The 20,520-nt window shown below is 38.5% G+C and overlaps 1 protein-coding gene across 1 annotated transcript in view; it reads right to left on the reverse strand.

Moving 5' to 3' along the window:
- Positions 1-20,520, reverse strand: part of LOC104492015 (DNA polymerase alpha catalytic subunit-like) — a gene marked incomplete at its 3' end in the record, with an annotated part of 107,586 nt that overhangs the window by 32,960 nt on the left and 54,106 nt on the right. The window contains exon 5 of the mRNA XM_010134515.1: positions 8,023-8,119. Coding sequence (XP_010132817.1) covers positions 8,023-8,119 — 97 coding nt within the window. The remainder of the gene's footprint in view (positions 1-8,022; positions 8,120-20,520) is intronic.

Raw genomic sequence — 20,520 nt, forward strand, 5'->3', positions numbered from 1 at the left:
GATCAATCTGGACTGGTGGATACCACCAAATTTTTCTGATGGAGAGATGACAAAAATGTAATACTCCTTTCTGAAGCACTTTTTGATTTAATAAACCAAATTTAAGCTGCACTTAGACACTTCTCTGTCTTGTGCTGCATTTTTACACATATATCATGCACCATTTCTGTGTCCCCTACGGAATAAAACAGGTATTTTCCATTATGCTATTCTCTACATGGTCTTCTAGTTCTTAATAAAGTGAAAAATTTACCTCCGTCCATTTCTTAGAGAAAAGAGCATAACTGTGTTATCATCATGTCTCTGACAAAAATCCTTTGTTTGTTAAGGATACAGGAAGATATTTCAAAAGAAATGTCTCCCATGCAGCTATTATACTTCAGTAAGAATAATAATTAAAATAATTTTATTTGCAGCATTAGTTTAAATCTTGGAGATCGAATGAGGATCCTGTTTTCACAACCTGTGATCATAAATAACGACTCCGTGGGTTTCTTTTAAAGGTCAATGTAACTCCAACTGTTTTGGAGACAAATCCTCCTTAGGACTCACACGCTTACGGGATGTACGTTGAGGTGATTACATTAAACATCAAGAGGATGACAGATTCACGTCACCTGTGAACCCAGGCCAAGCTGGGACGTTTAAAATAGCTTTTGGCAAGTATACAGTGGAACAGCTGTCGTTTGTGAAAAGCGCAGAAAAACTACGCACCGGTACGTGTGTAACACAGCAACAAGTCTTGAGGTGTTTCAGAAATCTCAACATGCCAGTGACCCATCTTCTCCGTGTTTCTACTTCACCGTTTCCCTTCTGACACAGAGATCACAATTCTCGTCCTTTTTATTAGCATCACAAATTGTGATCACTTTTTTACATCGTTCCTTTCACGTGAATTCTGTTTTCTGTTACTGAGAGCATTTTCCCCTTGGTGGTTCATTTTAATACCGTGACATAATAAATGCATGCTTGGTGTCATGATGAGTGTGAGAGAAAGCTTTTTTATTTCTGATGTCATTTTGATAAATCACATGAATATTTGATAGAAAATAGAGTTTCTATCTGCCCAGTTTTAATAGAATACCAGGACAAAAGAAACGTAAATCGTCCTGAATATTAATTTTCTCTTCTCTAACATGCAGTAAACCATTTTTGGTTTCAAAATGCACTGTTTGACAAATACACAACCAAGTATGTGCAATAGTAAGTAATAAATCAGCATACAGACATGAATATATGTCAATACAGGGAAAAAAGTTTTAAAAAAGCAATTTTACTCAATAAAAGAAATCTTTGGCCCATGAGAAATCAGCTGCATTCCTCCTTATCTTTTGCGGAGTAAAGATTTCACTCCACTTATACATGGCCATAGACAATATTTTTTCAAATATTTTTAGAGCTGACACCAGATACCTGAACCAGATACCCTCAACCGAAATATAAATAATAAAGTTACAAAGATGTACCTGAAACTATGTCATTTTCTGTAAGTTCCGCTACAGAATCTTTGAATTCAAAGATACAAGGTATCAGTGACAAAAATTCGGTGGTTCCAAATTGGTGGGCAATACAGTCAGGGCTTCCAACCTATTTTTAATGGCAATCATCATTAAAGACATTAAAGACCTTCCACAACCCTCTCAGACCGTCCGGGCCATGAGGAAAGGGAAGAGGAGAGCTGGGATTACGTACGACCCCGTACACCATCCTCAGCAGGTCACTGGTCTTTTAAATAATCTCTAGTGAACAAATAAGATTTCAGAAAGTTTTTAGTAGATAATTACACTTCCTGATTTTGTAATTAGTGGAACTACATGTAATTACATAATAATTATGACGGTAATTACGTAATTAAGATGTATAATTATGTAGTAAAAAACATTATGGAAATAAAAGCCATCAACTGTATAAGCACAATACATTTTTAAAAATAAATCCTGTATCATCTGTTTAAAGCTACCATTTTCCTCAAAATATCAAAGTGATTATGAGCCATCACTGGCAAGTTCTAAAATACATTTCTTATGAGACTTAAAAATCATACAGATAATTGTATCTTTTTAAAAATATCTTTAAAGCCTTAGCTTTAGATTATCTTTCTGATGTCTAGGTACACGTGTGTATGGTTTATACAGAGTTAAATTGTTTATATTTCCAATTTCTACTAAAATAATAATAAAAAAATTAGAATTGTTGTCAGAATTCTGGTATCTGAAAGACAGGAATTTTTTTTTTTTTTTGAGTACACTGCTAGATCCATCAAACTTAAGGCTCTTCTAAAAGGAAAAACATGCTAATCTTGCACTTTCCACTAGAGAAAAGAGCTTACTGCTGCGAGAAGCTGTAGTCATTAAAAGTAGCCTTGTCACTTCTGACTTGCATTTATAACAACAGAACTGCTCCCCATTAGGAAAAACCCCAATATTAACAGGGATAAAAACAGGAAGAGAAAGGTCTCTACAAGAAAAACGTCAAAGAGTTGCAGATAAAAAACAGTGAAGAAAAAGGAGCTTTAAAACCATTTTCTGTTTATAGAAATTCACGAGAGAACTGAGAAAGGAGGCAGACAACGTTAGACAGACGACACATCTCTTGGGTTGACCAGCTGGCATGTATATACTTAAGTAGGAAAAAGACCCTGAAGTGCAAATGAGAAGATATTTCTGTTCACTTTTTCCCACATATAGAAAAATCCAATCAGTAGCAGCAGGATATTTATATGAAGAGGCCAAATAACTATTTCAGTCCACGAGGAGTCAGAAGTTAAGCCACTGCTTCATCCCACCTGCAACATTAATACTATGTGCAAGGAAAGAAAGTCTTCATTAATCAAAACCGTTTGATTTGCGTATTAGACATCGTAGATGCGCTTCTGTCATACTACAGATTTCCCATATTATGGACATATCATCACTGCTTTAACTTACTATTTCGATTTATTTTATTCACAAGTAGAGAAAATAACTCAACAATCCATTACTCCAAGAGAGAAGCAGCCCATTAAGTTTTGTGCTCGGAGAAAGGTTTATAGAAATGTACAGTGTAATGGGAATTTACTTAGATTTTGTAGGTTTAACAGAAAGACGATCAGAACTAGAATGGAGAAAGAGTTACATTTAGGTCATTAAAAACATCCAACTAGCAACAAAAAAAGGTATGATCATTATGAGAGGATCACTTAAGACTTAAAGAGCAGCTAACTGCCCATATATTATTTCAAAAGGATAAAAAAAACCTACAGTGAATAATTTTCAAGTTTTTACTTTCAAAAATGTTAGTGAGATTTAAAATTACTCAAGAAAAGGTGACTTAAATTTGAAAAAAAAAATTGCTCAGATATATTCCTCTTCAAAACAACACATTAAGGAAAAATGAACAAGTGCTTTTGAAGATACACTCAAAGACTGAATTCTTGAAAATTCTTATTTTACAATCTCTTCAAAACAACAGGATTGGAAGACAAAGTACTTGACAGCAAATATGCAGAGCAGCATTTGTTGCTTGGATGGAAAGATCACTATAGCAAACTGAAGTCTAACGCGATAGTATCTGGAGATGGACGCAAACAGAAATGCTTTGTTTATCAAACTGCACTCTAAGAAAAGAGATACGCCAAATTTCAGCTGCTGCCCTCTTACAAATAAGAGCACACACACATAGGCACGTAGATTGTGTATATGATGCCTCCTGATCTTCCCCTGAAAAGCACACACAGCTCACTAAATCCCCTTTCTTATTTATTGCAAGAAGAACTTGCTTGTAGCCTTGCAGACGTTATATTCACAAGAACACGTCGAGTTGTTCTGATGCTGGAAGTCTCCATTTCATCACACTGGTTTCCCACACAACGCAACCCTTCCAGCTCCATCTCACGCCTGGTCTCCTCCCTTTACGGGACTGAACCTCCACGCTGTACCTCGGAGCAGATCACCCGCTTGCTCAGGCCCATCCTTTCAAGCCCAGCTGCAGTCAGGCTGTCTCCCTCAGCAGAGAGGCTGTCACCAGCTGACAGGAGGACGTACACTAAACCACAACCACAAGCAGCTCTGCCAACAACCCCATTACAAATTGAATTCTTTCAAAAAGTTATATAGATATAAAAAAAGGAGTCACTTCAACTTGCTACTTGGCACACCGAGTTATGAACACACTGGGGGCAACACCCAATACTGAAATGATAGAAGTCACAAAAAATATTCAGAGCTGAATTTTAAGCTTTCATGTCTAGGTCACACAGCACAGAAGAGTTCTGTTTTTTTTCCAACACAATTTTGCAGTTTATTAATCCATAAAGTAAACTGGGCGCTTTTGGTGCTTGCATGGAAACACCATGTATTCCTCACTCACAGAGTTGTGATAGAGGTGTGAAAATATCCTCTGAATATGCGCTCGGTTTTACAAGACTGCCGTCCGTAAGTATATGGTCAAACCAGTTACATTCTACTTCTACAAAGTGGCGTGTACCTTGAAGATGTAAGTCTTCCTAAGAGAAACATCTAACCACTTTTCCGAGACTTCGCTTCCCACTTCCCTCACTTTCTTATGCTTACCCATCAGCTGGATGTGCCCGGACTTGTTGGAATCAAATAACCATGGGCGCCAAAGCTCAAAATACTGTGTGAAAAAATATAATGTGGCATCTTTGCAATTTCTGTCCCTGAAATAGTTAAATGCCTCGTGAACAACATTTGTGACCCTCCCTCTCAGAAGTGGGGTGGAACAGAAAAAATCCTATGACCAAGATCCTATTTCTCTAAAAAATTTGCATCACCACAAGCAACCTCAGTGCTATGAATGCTTCTGGAATCATGCTGCGGTTATTCTGAATAAGCAAACTGCATCACCCTGATCTTCCACAAAGATTCTGTTTGATGCCAGAAGGGGGAACTGAACTAGAGACATCTGTGTGAGGCGGAGTAGTTGTACCGACTTTACGTGGGCTCCATTTCTCTTCAGTTTTAAAGGGTTTCATTTTACTGTAGAAGCAAAATGAAAACAGTAGTATCTTTGCATATTTGACAATACCAATATCTAAAATGGAACAGTGATACAAAGCTTACTACACTCTATTTTGATCTCCTGATGACAAAGCCATAAAAATACATTGGATTCTATTTCTGAAGTTAAGACACACGGAGTGAGCATACTCCTGGTATTTAAACACCACATGTTTAAAATCTCTGACAGTTTACGCATCCTTTTTTCATCCAAATGAACAGATGTTGCTACTACTTTGCTATTCCTGCTACTTCTTACTGCTCTGACTGTTTACCTAGGTGGCAATGTCTGACTAAATCCATAAACTAGCTTTGAAAAACAAAGGGTAAGAAACCGCTGAAAACACTGAGTATGTTACTAGCCCTGTCCCTTCCTTCTCTCCTAACTAAAAGAAGTAATTCAGAACAAACTGCCCGTGTGCTGTTATTGGCATTTGTAAATTAGGGATTATGGCACAGTGGTACTGACAATTAAATTGGGTTTCGACCCGATACTAACTTTGCAACAATTCCTAATTTAGAAAGACATCAAAGAATGTCAGAATTTCACTTCGTGTAGCACGAAAACTAAGAACCTTAGTAAACTAAGAGCTGTATCGCAATGTCAACGTACTAAACTGTATCACCGTAACAGACCTTAAACTTCCAGGCGAATGGAAACATTTGTTTGGAGGATAAATGCCACTATTATAATAATAGGACGGAAGACCCATAACTATATAATCCAGATATTCCGGTGTAAGTGACAGCTAAATTCACCAGTCACTGAAACAATAAAGTATCATGTAGATCAACCAGCTTATTTTTGATTCTTACAGGGCAAAGATGGACCAACAACATCGTACAATGATGACAGTAGATCACAAATGAAATATGAGTGAACAATATTGTTACAAATGTTGAAAACACCATACAGGAATAAACAGCAGAATGGTTAATCAATCCTTCTGCTGTATTCCACTCTGATAGATCTCACCAGTTGAAGGACTGTAAGAAACCAAAGATGCAGAGAAGTAGAAAAACTTCCCTCTGTTCCCCCCAAAAATTCAGGTTTGTAGTTGAAAGGCTGGGATGATAGCATAGAGGTTTTAAACATGCAAAACTCTAAGAGAAAGGAAATACTCTATCACTCATTGTACACGGAATAAGCTTCAGAAAGCAAAACCCATCTTAGATATAAAGAGGTCTGTATAGTAAGTACGGTGAAGCACCAGAAGAAACTGGCTGTAATATCTAACAAGCTGTAGAACATGCATGACCAGAGGTTTTTTTAATTTAGCCTGTCTTTTAAGAATAGGCTATAGTATTGATCTTCTTGCAGGGAAAGGGAGCAGATTGAATGTCTTTTTGAACTCCTGCTGATTTCACAATTATGATTTTAAGATTCCATTTCAATAAATAGTACGGATCTTCCAGAAAAATCCCTGAACAAAGCAAGCCTCTTCTGTAATTAATGTTCTGTATTTTGAAGGGGCAAGTATAGAGAATGTAAGTGAACTAGTAGTGAAATCTCAAGGTTCTGAGTGAGAGAAAACATGAATTCTTTCACACTACAGTGGAAAACACATTCATATCTTGAATCTTCATCCATTGAAAAATCTTTCTTTTCATAGGATACTACTCCAAGATTAGTAACAACTTAAAGCTATTATTAAGAATAAACAGAATCTACAGGAACGAACAACAGGTCTTTAAAAACCTCAGGAAAAATGGCAATAAAAGGCAGAATCGCCTAAAGTCTGTCCAATTTATGCTCTTACAAACGCCGTCTCAAAACAAACCAAAAAACCTCCCCAAACCAAAACAAAAACCAACAGTAAATAAGTGGTTTAGGCATATAAAAAAAAAAAAAGAGGTGACTGAAAACACCAAAAATGTACAAAACCTAAGTTAAAACTTTGCCACCATTTTGGATAGAAGAAATGATGCTGATCACAGGACAAGGACAGAACTTGTGAACAGTGGCATGGAAACAAATTGTTTTGGCTTCCAAGGGAAAATAAACATGAGCTTCATGTTATGAAAGGGAGTTCACTAAAGTTCCACTTCACAATCACAATAAAAATGGAGTATGAAAATCATTTCAATCTTACAAGAGTTTTATATTAAGTATATCAAGTCAGTAACATACACTACTAGAAAACGGTACCCTAGTTATCTATAAAATAAAAAGGTGACTCAAATAGCCATAGCAATCATCCTCAAGTTTGGCATGTTAGAGCAACAGGAAGATGACTTCCTCCCAAAAGCTATCGGAAAAATTGGACAACACTGTACACAGGTTACCAGACTCACCTAGTCAGGTGTCTTTAAACAGAAACAATTTTCAAAGGCAAACTAACAGATCGAATTTATCTGGCCTTAACACCTGCTGCACTGCCAAGACTGAAATCACTGGCTGATTGGCTGAAGATTATAAAATAACTTTCAAATAGCTAAAAAAAAAAATAAAAAAAAAAAGTCGAAAATGTACCATGCTGAGAGGTAAACTGGACAAGAGAACAGAAGGTCCTAGCAGAGTTCTTACAATTCCTTGAGGATTACTCTGGAAGCTAATTTTATTGAACTTGCTCCATTTAGCGGTGAGGCTCCAAGAAACATTTCTGATTAAGGCAGAAGGTAGGAAATTATGCGAATGCAGAAGTCTAAAATTACAAATGCAACTGAGCACTCCAAAATGAATGAAATAACGAAAATGAAAGTAAAACAAAAATGCCACACATCTGAGATAGGAACCCATGGTTCCAAAATGGCAGGAGGAAAAAAACCCCGAACTCTCAAACCTCCAGATTTCTATCATTGCTTAACTGCAAGTCAATGATATGATACCGCTATGGACCGTGCACAGGGGACTCGAGGAAGCACCAGCAGAGGTACTTCGAGCAAATGTAGAGATCCAGTGTACAAGACACTGGAGAGATACAGCCTTGTAGTTCAGATTTGAACAGTACAAATACGTAGGTCTAGTTTCTAGCATGCAACTTGCTATTAAATTATAGTTAATTAATTAAAGAATTAAACTTACCTTTATCATCTTCAGTAATCACTTTATCCATTGCATAGTCCACATCAAAAATGTATCGGTAGAAGCAGAGCTGAGTATACAGGGCCTTATCAGAATACTGTAATGTAATAAGATAGTAATTAAAAACCCAACTTGAAAGTGCATCCGTTGCACCCACGTCTGAGCACGTTATCAAAAGGTGATACCAAAAGGTTTTCTTTCTAACAGTTTACATGTTCCATTCACACCAGATTTTGCAACTATTATTATTATTGCACTGTGAAATCTCTTTGCTACATCTCTACCCTTTTTCTCACTATTTATACCAAGCATCTATATAAATCATACTCAACTTATCCGTTCTTACATAAACACAAATCACATTTATCCATTGTCATAGATACACACATCACAACGATGCTTTAGCAACAAAATGAAAGGCGTAAGAATGATGGTACAAAGGAGTAACGTCAGTGCTTTAGTATACTGTACAACGGAATGACCTCGAAAGAGAAAATTCATTAATGTATATTTTTTACGAATTCAGGTGTTTGGTTGTACTCCCTTTCCCCCCACCCCCACCCAGCTGTGGTTACATACACTGTGAACATGCCATTCAAATACAAACAGATGCATATATACCTTTAGGGCTACGTCATCACCTCGCTCGACACATCTGTGAAGGCTACTTCATGTTAGCAATCATGCACTTAGTTAAAAAATCTGCAGGTGTCTACACGTGGAATACGATATTCAATTAAATGCTCCGAATGTCAGTGATGTCAAGCCTCTGTGCTATTTCTCTAGTTGAAAAGCACGTGCTGGTATGCGTCCGTATCAGTAATGCTGCTCTGTGCACTAGAAGATTTCTGGAATAGACGAGATCCATCTTGCCCACGTAACAACTAAACCCTTTCAAGTTAATCTTCCTTAAACTCTTGTTCAATAAAACCATATTCTCGTCCCTGCTGTTTAAATCAGAGTTCAAATATTGGCCAACAACGGTTTGAAGAGTTGCGAATTACAAAAATCCTAATCAAGAACGTGATAATCATAACAGCAAACGTGGAGGCAGCGCTCTTTTTAGTATGGTTAGTACACATGTAGCTGTGCATGAGCTCTTGGAGATTTTCTTGATGAGCTATAAAACCAGGGAAGAACGTGGTTAGATCAACAGAAACCTGCAACTCAGTGTAGCACAAGGAACAATCCTGAAAATGCCGTGGAAGATAAACTGGTGAACTATTCCTGCTCATTGGAATTCTGCTTTAACTTAGCTTTTCACTCTTCTACCCCATCAAGCCAAGTTTTGTTAGCAAATTCAGCTAATTTTACACTTTTACTGACATGGTACAAACTATTAAGCAACTCATGGTTGGGACACTAGACAACTATTACTACTGCTTAGTTAATTTTTATATATTGTAACGGTATACTTTTTTCTACTGCATGTGAACCTATTTTAAAAAAAGACACACAGAAGCTTATTTTATTCCTTATTAGCTATTCTACGATATGCATCATCATTATACTATTATACACCAGTTATTTTTAGTAAATCCTGATTACTGCTTCCTGAAGAAGAAAAAAGGAGGACGACAGCGATTAAGTTATTTGTTTAGTTTTTTAGATTCAGCTGTAATTGCTGGTACACATCTCCCTGACTGCACACATGAAGCAGGTTGAATAGAACACTGAAATTACCTCCTTCATAATAGTTTGTTTTGATAATGTATTGTGTGTCGAGATGATGAGAAACAGTTGCTGTCAATTTGATTAGCCATTATATTTTTATGTTAATTGCCATTATTGGGTCCATTCTGTTTAGTGTCACCATAGAAGCCATACAATGTTAGCATAAATAACAAATTGGAGTAAATTAGGAAGATATATTTTTGCCAATTCATTTTAATTGCCCCTCAGTCCTTCCGTCGGTTAACGCAGCTGTTGACCCATAATAAGCGCTAGGTCAATATAGCTGCTTGTCAATTCAGAAATGCAAAGTGCTGTGTTGCTGGTAATGGATATACAACAACCTTTGCCAGCCAACTGAAGCAAACGAATGACAACCCACATGAAAGAATAAAGCATCAGCTATAGGGTTTAGTGACCTGATATTAGCAGGCAGGCTAATTGAAAGTAACTGCTTAAATGGGTAAAGAAAATACAAAAACCGGTATGTAAAAATGTATACATGCACACATAGATATATATAAACACTCTTTTTTTCCCCTTGCTGCTAATGTGCTAGTATTTCCTTCCCCTTAACTTCACACGTCTCACAATTAGTAATTAGTGGAAAACAAAGGGCTTGAAGACTTTCATGCAATTAAGTATGAATATTACAGCACACTTACAAATCCCAGAAAGGTACCTTACATTGAGAAGGACTTCAGGAACTACTTATATCACCTCCTTCTGTATTGCCTTAATTTATGATAACCTGTAGGTTTCAAAAGTGGGAAAAAGCCCAGTCTCTAAACTGCAAACCCAACTAACAGTTTGCTTTTAACGGTGACTCTTTGATGTGACGAACATCTGACACCCCGAATATTACGGTAAGAACTTGGGAAGAATTTGTACCATCATTTATGTGTTCTTTCTTACCGTGAAAGACTGAATGGTGAATACCTGAAAATAAAACTCTTATTTTGAAGTTCTCGTTTGTTCCATGATGTTTGATTTCTTGATTTGTGAAGAACTGTCTTCAGCAATAAGTTTGCTCCGTTGACAGCTTCCATTCATTCAAAAACATTTTGTTCTTTCCATGCAACCAAACTTCTTAAATGGCATTTGAAACAGCAATAAACAGATGAAAGAACCGAAGGTATATAGTTTGCACTCAGCACAGTTATTCACTCCTTTGACAGAAAAACTAAGCTTCTAATATAAAAATAACAGATGTAAGAAAATAATTTCATTGTGCTTGGCCAACAAAACATTCATTTAAAGAAATCTAGGTTTAATATGGTTGCAGAACTGTCTCCTGTAGGAAACATCAGGAGGCCAACTGCAAATCTCCCACCTGCCTTCCCAGGAAGAATTTAAGATTACACAGATTATGTGACAGGAAACTGATGGTGTCTTCTTCACAGAACTGTTGACACTAGAAAAGCACATTTTCCCATGACTAAGCACAAAATTAAGGTACAAAATGGCCAGTTATGAAAAGAAAATAATCTTGCTCAGCTACCACACACGCTCACTAGAGCATGTATTAGGAAAGCGGTTTTTACAGATCCAATGCATTTGGTATTTCTGGCGCTCCTGAAGGTCACCTGTGCATCTGCAAGCGCCCAAGTCCACCCTGGTGGACTGCAATGACTAGCTGAGTAGTTGTCCTGTCCCTGCAGCTGCTGATGTTTGAACAAGACACTGCACTGAATGCAGTAGCACCATCTCTTCTCCTGTCTCACAGATACTTAAAAACTCAGCTCTGGAGCAAGGCCCTCTTGTGCGTTCACTCCACCCCTCTGTGGTCCAGCAAACTGCGAGGCATTACTTCTACAACAAAGTGAAATTTCAAGTGAGAATGAGCCTAACTCCCTCGCTCCATCACAGCGTAATCAGTGAGTAGGAGATTTTTCCAGAAGCAGCAGACACAGATTTGCAAGCCTTCTGGCAAGGAGAGAAAATGCCACATGGTTTTCTTAATCTTTCACGGAGATGGTGGGAAAATTGCTAGTGTCCACCTTTTCTCCTCTTTTTCAGAAATACCAAAGCTCAACTCTCTGTAAGTAAGGGGACCTGGAAACCATCTTCCTACTCTAAACACAATGCCTGAGGAGAACTTAAGATGCCCTATCTCTCACCAACGTTCCTGTTATCCAAGAAAGGCTAGTGGCAGCTGCATTTAGATGTTGGAATTAGACAGCCCTTCCCTCAGAAGTGGCTAGTTTAGATTACATTTCAGGGAGCATCAGGTGAGATGCCTCATTCTTCTCCAGGGAGCCTGAGTGGCTAACACACCAACTTGGAAAATCCGTTCAGTAGCTAAGGGCAGCACGGTGACCTAGAGAACGCAGGCAAGAGAGGTCTGAGGAAAGGGAAAAGGGAAAAATAAACAGAAGGAAAAGTTGATGGAAAGTCACAACTGCAAGGTAGCAGAAGACTGAACTAGTGATTCTAGTCTTGCTATTTTACTTACCCACATACAGGGCTATTCTACTAAGCCACCTTTCAAGCAGCATTTAAAACCTCCGTATCTTTGAACTGTACATTTGAACAGGCCAGAAAACTAAATGCCCCTACTTAAATTTTCTTTGAACCATTGTGAACTCCTGTATTAAATAAAGACGTGACGGTCAAAGCTTTTTACGTTACTCATATTCCTCTGCAGTAGGTTGAATTCTTTTATTTACTCTTTGGCATCTCTCAAATTCCTGTACCTCCCTGTAGTACCAGCAGTCACGGCCCTTTAGATCTTTCCTGCATTCTCATTTTTTTCTGCCCTTTTACTTACTTCTGCACCCAACTGTCTCCCATTTCTTCAAGCCCTCTTTGTGGTGTTGCTGTTTTGTATTTTTTGTCATTTACAATTTTCTGTTGTGCCACCTATGGTTTGATGGATGATGAAGGTAACAAGAAATTATAAAAACACAAGAAAACTCCCTGTTCAAGTTTGCTAACTCTATTAGGCTGCTTGGCAAAGGAGATAATTTCCACAGGCTACAGAAGTTATTTGTATTACTTCAATTAATTATAATACAAAACAGTGGCACCACTTCATTAATCAGCTGCTTGAGAGAGTTACTTTTGTGAAAAGGCTTTTTGGTAATTTGATTAAAAAGAATAGTGGCTCTTACTACTGTGATATGATTCAGTATGTCCATCAAATAAATCCTTTAGAACAAATTCTTAATACTTTAAAAACAGGAAAGAAAGAAAAGGAAAAAGAAAAGAAGACTCTTGGCAGAAAAATCTGTCTCAGAGACTCTTTCATGGCTTAGATGTAACGGAGCAAAGCATACAGGAAATACTTCAGTGCTTTGAGAGGCATTTCCTCCCCTCCCCCCCTTAGAAAGATGCAGTAATTAAAACCTAATTATTATCTTCATTTTAAACAAAACCTAAAGTGAATACCAATTAATAACAACATACTAATGAGCATCTGCTGTGATGAAATTGAATATGAATGTGCTGCAAATTTCGGGTAATTTATTTTTTCGGGGAAGTGCCACTGGTCTCAATCTACTGCTGGAAGATTGTACAGACTGTACACATTTTCCCTCGTTTCTCCTATGTTCCAAAAGAGGACATAGCTCAGCTTTATGGATGTCTGTGTACCCAAATGCTATCCACGCTACAATGGTTTCAAGGCAATAAAGCGAAGTGTAAGACCGTGTTTTACACACCTCGCATATTCTTTTGTAAAACCATCACAGTTGCATCACACCAGGTTCATACAGCCCCTATTCACCACCACCCATTCTGAAGGCAGACACTGCTGCACAAAAAGAGCTCATGAAGTATGAATTACTGTCACGCCTAACGTGCCTACCCCTCACCTCACGCCAGCGCTGATGTATACTCAAGTCTGATCTTCTTGGGCATCACAAAACCTAGTTAAAACACAGTGCTGGTCTGTGACAAAGGGGCCGCAATAAAACTCTGCACCTAAAATAACCACTTCACGTAAAACAAAAAAGGTGAAATAGAAGCACATCTAAATTGCAGCCTTTATGTTTCAGCATACAATCAGTTTTTGAAAACTTACACCCAATTCCATTAAAAACGTAAGATGGTCGGTTGCCATCTTTCCTAACAGCAGCACTGGTTATAAACTAAATGGGGAGGCGTGGAGGGGAGGCGTGAGTGTGCATGTGGTTTCCTTCCGAACCCTCCAAAATCTCCACCCTTTCAAGCAATACTGGTGTTTTTTCTTTTTTTTTTTTTTTTTTTTTTTTTTTTTTTTTTTTTTTTTTTTTTTTTTTTTTTTTTTTAGTGATTATGACTCACATAGATCATTAAAGAAGTAAAAGGAAACTGAAACAGATGTGGCAGGATTCAGATCTGATGAATTTTCCCTAGTACTTACGTTTACACAGACTGTATGATGAAAGATGAAGTTTTTCCATACACATGCAGGAGCCAGTGGGGGGAAAAAAAAAGCAGCATGGCACAAGACTGGTTATTCTTGTACATTATGATAACTATTTTTTTCCATTAAGTAACTGAAATGACTAGAACATTTGTTGGTTTAAGTCCTGTTTAGCAATTAGTGAGAGCATTGTGGAGAATCTAATTATAAAAACCAACTCTGGACTGCAATGCCAGCAAAAGAACAGAAAAGTGGGTGAGGAACTGGGTGAAGAACAGATACCGACACCTGCTGATGAGGGACATCAGACTGAACGAAGGGGTTAACAGAATACCTGCAGGTGGACCTTGGCAATACTATTAAACATTAAATACATTAAACATTTTCATTACAAAACCTTGGAGAAAAAGTGGCTGGCTATCAACAAGACTTAGGAAGCATGAACATGGCAAAACAGAAAAAGGCAGGAAATTTAATAAGCTAAATATTTCCGGCCATAACAAAGAAGCTGAATGTATCACCTAAAACCGAGGAGAATCTCAAGCTGGAACTGTCTGCTTTGAGGGTTCATAAAATGATGCCTCAAGGCACACGGCACACAGACACAACAACAGCAAGTCCCAGCAGAACAGGCAGTACTTATCTACAGAGCTCCGGACGAATTTAAGGATGAAGCTGTTGGACCCCTAGTGAGTGGTGGTGGGTCACCTCCGCTTACAGCTAGCAGTGTAAACAAAGACATGAAGTTCCTCTTCCTCGGAGATAAGGGTTTTTTTAAACTGTCAGCTGAGCTTAACAGTTTTTCATTTTAATGATATATATGCAGCCCTCTCCCCTGTTGCTGGTCTTCTGTGTGCTCTACCCCTCACCCGAGCATGTGGTAAACCTAATTCAACCTGCTAATCTAGCAAAAAAATTACTCACCTCTTTTCCAATCTGGCAGAAAACTAACCCCCAAAATCTAACGGCCTCCCTGTGTGGTCAACAGCTGGCTCCAGGTGACACTGCGAGCTGCACAGTGTCTGATGTGGAAAAGCCAAACTAGCTGCTGCTAGCAAGGGAAGACAGTATGTTCTCCTGCTTTTAGTCTTGGGTTCGAGCTCTGCCTTGCAGGCAGTGCTCAAGCTCACCTCAGCAGCACATTAAGACCTGGCAGTGAGAACACAAGTCTTAATTAAGAATCAGTCTTCTGGGGTGGGGCATCCCGTCTCTCACACACCCCCAGCACACACAAGTGTTCTTCACTCTGAAATCTTCAGCAACAAAACATTTATGAACTAATTTTTGACATTACTAATATTTAATACAATTATAGAGACAAGCACATAAAACTCGTGACTGAGTCTTGCACGAGACCAGACACTATCTGCTCTGAAGTACCTTTTTTCTAAGAATGTAACAGCAATCAATGAGTAATTGTAGAGAAATTAGCTCTGAAGATGTTATATACGTATGTGCACATGCGTGTATGCATGTCTATGTGCCGCGTGTATGTCTGTCTGCAGATACATGAACATATGTATGAACGCAAACATGTTAAAAATACAATAGCAAACAATATAAATTAGAAGTTGTAAAACAAAAATACAAATATTTTATATAAATACTGTTCCAGATTCTAAGAAAAAGCCAGAAACAGCCCTCAAAATGAACAATGAAATTAATGAATAGCTGGTTTCCATACAGAAAGCTTATTAAGTTGATACATAGGATCACAGGAGGTAGTTAACTCCCATACTAGGAAATGTCATCGAGGTGGTCCCTTCGGTCAGTTCCTCCCTGCTGACCAAAACAGGGCTGACCAGTAAGCTGAAGCACCAAACTGTTACTAAATTCCGAATGTTTGCTGACTGACTCCTGGGCCGTGACGACTTTGGGCCATGACTCTCCAAGGCAGCGATGGGGCGTGCCTCAGGAGATGATGTGCCTGCACAGACCATACTGGCAATATGGACCCAAGCGTACTTCAGCACTCACAAGCTCTGCCCCAACAGACTTTGAAGCCACAAGCATCCCCACATAATGAGAATGCAAGACACTATCAGCTTCAGGCTGCAACAAAGCCCTCACGTTGTTTTAAAGCTCTGAACCAAAAAACGTACAAAACTGCCCATCAGTGGCTTGTGCATATAAACACCCGTAATCTCAGGTGTCTGGTCAGAGGATACTTGACATGTGGTAATGACAGTGGAACTGGAGAAGGTACAAGACTCAGTTTTATCCAAATAATTCCAGAACTTGCATTGTAAATTAGAGGATAAAAATATATTTGAAAAAATTAATTTAATCTGTAATTTGCCTTATGGATCTGGAAAGGCTCTAGAGTACGTATGTTCTCTGTTTGAAAGCAGTATCAGCGCGTAACTGAGGAATTTCAAGGCTAACCACCTGAAGCCTAAAGATCCATCCTACACTGATGTACTTTAGGATTGGAATTGTAAAAAAATTCTTAAAACTATCATCTACAGCAGAAAAGTTAAGATTTTAGTTTTTTGTAACAAAGCAAACAAATGAGCTTTTCTGGACAGCTAACGAAAGACAGACATCACCTTGGAAATGGACCCACCCAGCAGCACATACTCTGTTTCTGAGGACCCATATTTCTCACACCTAGAAATCAAATAAATCAAGTGGGGACCTACCAAGAAGATTATACACAACTGCCTTACTAGGAGTAAATTCTGCCTGCAGGGAGACGACCTGCATTAAGGGAGCTCCCGGACGAGAGCCACAAATCTACCATCTACCAGGGGCAGTCCTATTTCAGGGCAAAGGGAGAGAGGCTGTGCCTAGGTGTCTGCTGGAGGCCTTCGCAGACTGGGAGTAAGGCTGCTTTTTTACCATTTCATGCAGTTTGCTGACACGTTCAAGAACGGTTGTGTATTGCCAAGGATGACCAAAAGGTCTCTTATCTGAGGCACATTCTGAGCCTTCTACCTGCTTGCAAAAACAGAGCACGCCCCTTCTGCTGTTCAGATCCGAGATGCTATGGATAACAGTGGAAGAAGCAGAAAGAACAAGTCCTGTTCTCACCATCTAGGCTGTAGTTGAGGTAAGTCAAAGTTTCGGTTTGGAAAGGAGATATTTCTGTTCACATAAATGATTCTAATCTAGCTCTGTATTTGCAACCTTGATTTTTATTTACTTTTTTAGAAATAAAATCTTTTCTCACTGATTGATACACTTTACGCAAACGCTTAGCACTTGTCAGCTATCCAGAAGCACACCCTATAGAAATGCAATCTGTGTAAGCAACTTGGCTTATATGTATTTATTTAAATTATGATTTTGTTAAGAAATGGGTAACGTTGCATTTCTTTTCTGTAAAATAATTTACTAATATTTGTGAAAGCCTTTTTTTAACTGAATCTTGATTATCATTCAACAAGCACAAGTAAGGCATTTAAAAACTGGTTTATTAGTAAATAAACACCACTATAAATAGGCTAGATACAAAAGCAAATAAGTTTATCTAAATATGGCTTAGATGTAAAAGCACGCATGTGAAAACAACAAAAAAAAGTATAATTTACAGAGAGAGAACTATACATACTGCTTTGGATCACCATATTCCTGTTTCCCAAGACTCCAGAACTCATTCCCTCAATTCTAGGTTTCAGCAAGAGAGTAAAAAGTTTTAAAACCGAGGTATCCACCTTCAACTCCTAGTTTCTCAGTTTTTAATGATCCATTCTCTGAGCTCAAGAAGTTAAAATATCTGAAGCAAGGCATGTATCTGCTGCAGAGGACACTATTTTGCCTAAAGCAAATTTCATGTTTTAGTGATTTCTAAAGCACTTGGAGTCAATGTTCCTTCTCGCCGATCTTGATTTTTCTTAAAAGTTACGACAATAAGAACACTACGCTAAGACACGAAAATGCTTCAGCTAATAATCATGTCTCCTGAAGCATTTTACTATTAGAAGATCAGAACTGTTAGAGATTGACTGAAGTCCCCATCTCTGTGGTACCAACAATATACCCAAGCAACTCCTGAAACTCCTCAGACAATGCAAGATTACTGTTTCAGCTAGAAAGGTAAACAAACTGTCAATACAGTCTATTTAACTTGCTTAACTTACCCTGGAGCCAGGATGTACACAGGTGACTCCTCTGTTAAACAAGACTTCTCTTCCTCAGCTCTGGCTAGGCGAACGGTCCCCAACGGGTGACGGTAGCACCTATCTATCTCTAGCAGTGTATAGGATCAGCTTTATCAATTCAAGTCTTGATATAGTGTCTCTGAAGCAGCTCTCTCAGATGTTAACAGAATGACTCTCTAAGAAAGTCATTATTATGCAGATGACGAAGGACAGCATCTTTTCTGTGAGTGGCACCAAAATGTGAGGATCAGTTGTGTACAAAGGCACACCTCAGTGACTTACTAGGCAACTTTATCAATGTCCTGGTTTGGGTTAGAACTAATTCTGCTCAGAGATGTTACTTTTCAGCTCAGCCTCTTCTCAGTGATGGCACTTTCTGAAGTTAACGGCATGTTTTTGCAGACAGTGTCTGCTTCAAGAAGTGATAACGCTTGATGTTCACGGTTACTGTCAGGGGTTGGTGTGCAGAAAGGCTCTTGCTTAGACTTGCTCTTGTGCAGACCAAGGTCGCTGCTAAATCCTGTGTGGGGACGCAGTAAGAAGCTGCGCCTGTGGGGAGGAGTAGGTGACCCTGAACTGACCAATAAGGTGTTCCATCCCATAGATGTCATAGTCCGTATTGGGAAGGCAGAGGGGTTAATAAAGAGCATCTGTCATTCACTTAGTGGCTGGCCCAGCCCTAGCTCTTGACAATCTACTGCCCTAGGGCTGAAATCAATGGCAGCACTTTAGGTACCAACAGCTTATTATGCTGCCATCTGTTCCTTCCACAAATAGTGGGATTCATCCCCAGGGGCTTTCCTTTCTGGCCAAAACATACGTTATTTTCAATCTCCTTCTCCGTAACTCAAAATGGATTCTTCAGCACCAAAGTGGCATTGCCACCATTCACTCATTTGGATACATTTTATTTTTTAATGCCATCTTCTTCCCCACATACATCTCTGGCATTGTCTATCAGTTCACTAGTGTTCTGGGTAACACCGGTTTCACCAGACAGTACATGCTTAAAACTGACTGTTATTGATGTCAGTTTTGTAGATTGCTTTGAAAAAAACCCAGAGATTCTGTTCTGCATCCTTCAATGGTAAGCCCCAACAGGGAGACAAAGACACCAACCCTGAGATTATCCACAAAGAAAAGGAATTAGACTACCTAAGAACGGGAAAAGATTAAAAACTTTAGGTTTTGATTCTGTCAGACACTCTGATGACTGAGGTCAACAGCGTGTGTGCACGTTCCAGGTGAAAAAGCATAGGTCACACACCATCCCCATGAACTCCGAGCGAATTTTCATTCAAGAGGTGCTGAATAAAATTCAGAAAAAAGCACACAAGAGTTTGGACGTTTAGTCTGATGAGTCTCAAAAAGTTCAGAAATCGTTTGGACAATTTATGTCTGAACTGCTGAAGGAACTTAGTAATACATGAAAAAGTAAACACACCAATTAAAAAAATGATCCTCTAATAACATGGTGTCAATGATCTAAATCACCTATTCAAGGGATACCCCAAAACACGCAACTAAACTAATGAATTTAATAGTTGTGACAGAGATGGCTCTGTAGCTCATTAATAACTGTAATCTATATTTATTGTCATATTTTATTGTTTCTAATACGGATACAAGGGACTATGTGTTACCTTCCCACAGATGCTTCCCACGTAACAGTTTAAAAGGAATAAAACTAGAAATGCCCATCACCAGGATTTACTGTAACTAGACTCTCATAATATGAGCAGTAGAACTTTCTATATGTAGTTCATTAATGTTAATGATTCTGTGTGTAATAATCACAGCTTTGGAAATGATCAACTGGCAATTTGACATGGGGCGGGGATGGAGAACAGGAGTGACGCTGCCGTTTTTCTGTTTTCCCTGCTGCTTATTTGAATGGTTGCTCCCAAGTGCAAGGAGCCAACTAAATGAGTTATCACACATCTGAACGTATTTCCAAGAAAGGCATCCCCACTAAATAAAAACTGCTTGTCTGCAAACTGTTAAACCCCCCACCTTGTATTTTTAAGAATACAGACTGCCTTAAACAATCATCTTCAATGGATTAAATCTTAATGTTTCCACACTGAAAGAGATTTGTGACGAACACTGATTTCTCCAAAGGAAACCCTCTCGAAGTGATTATTTTTACATGTAGCTGAAAGAAATACTGGTTTAAATAAAAGCAATATGTTTCTTGCTGCTGGAGATTAGCAAAAGGTGTTGAACCCTGGTAGCACCTTTGCAATAATTAGCTATAATTGAAACGGCTCCAGTTACAAAGTAAGCAAAATGGTGACTGGAGTATTTTTCATCAGGGAGAGTACGCTCTGGCAAGTTGTGGCTCTGACAGAGATTAGAGAAACTCTGGTCACCAAG

This window comes from Buceros rhinoceros, unplaced genomic scaffold (genome assembly GCF_000710305.1).
Source record: "Buceros rhinoceros silvestris isolate BGI_N320 unplaced genomic scaffold, ASM71030v1 scaffold6674, whole genome shotgun sequence".
In the NCBI taxonomy this organism is placed as follows: Eukaryota; Metazoa; Chordata; class Aves; order Bucerotiformes; family Bucerotidae; genus Buceros; species Buceros rhinoceros.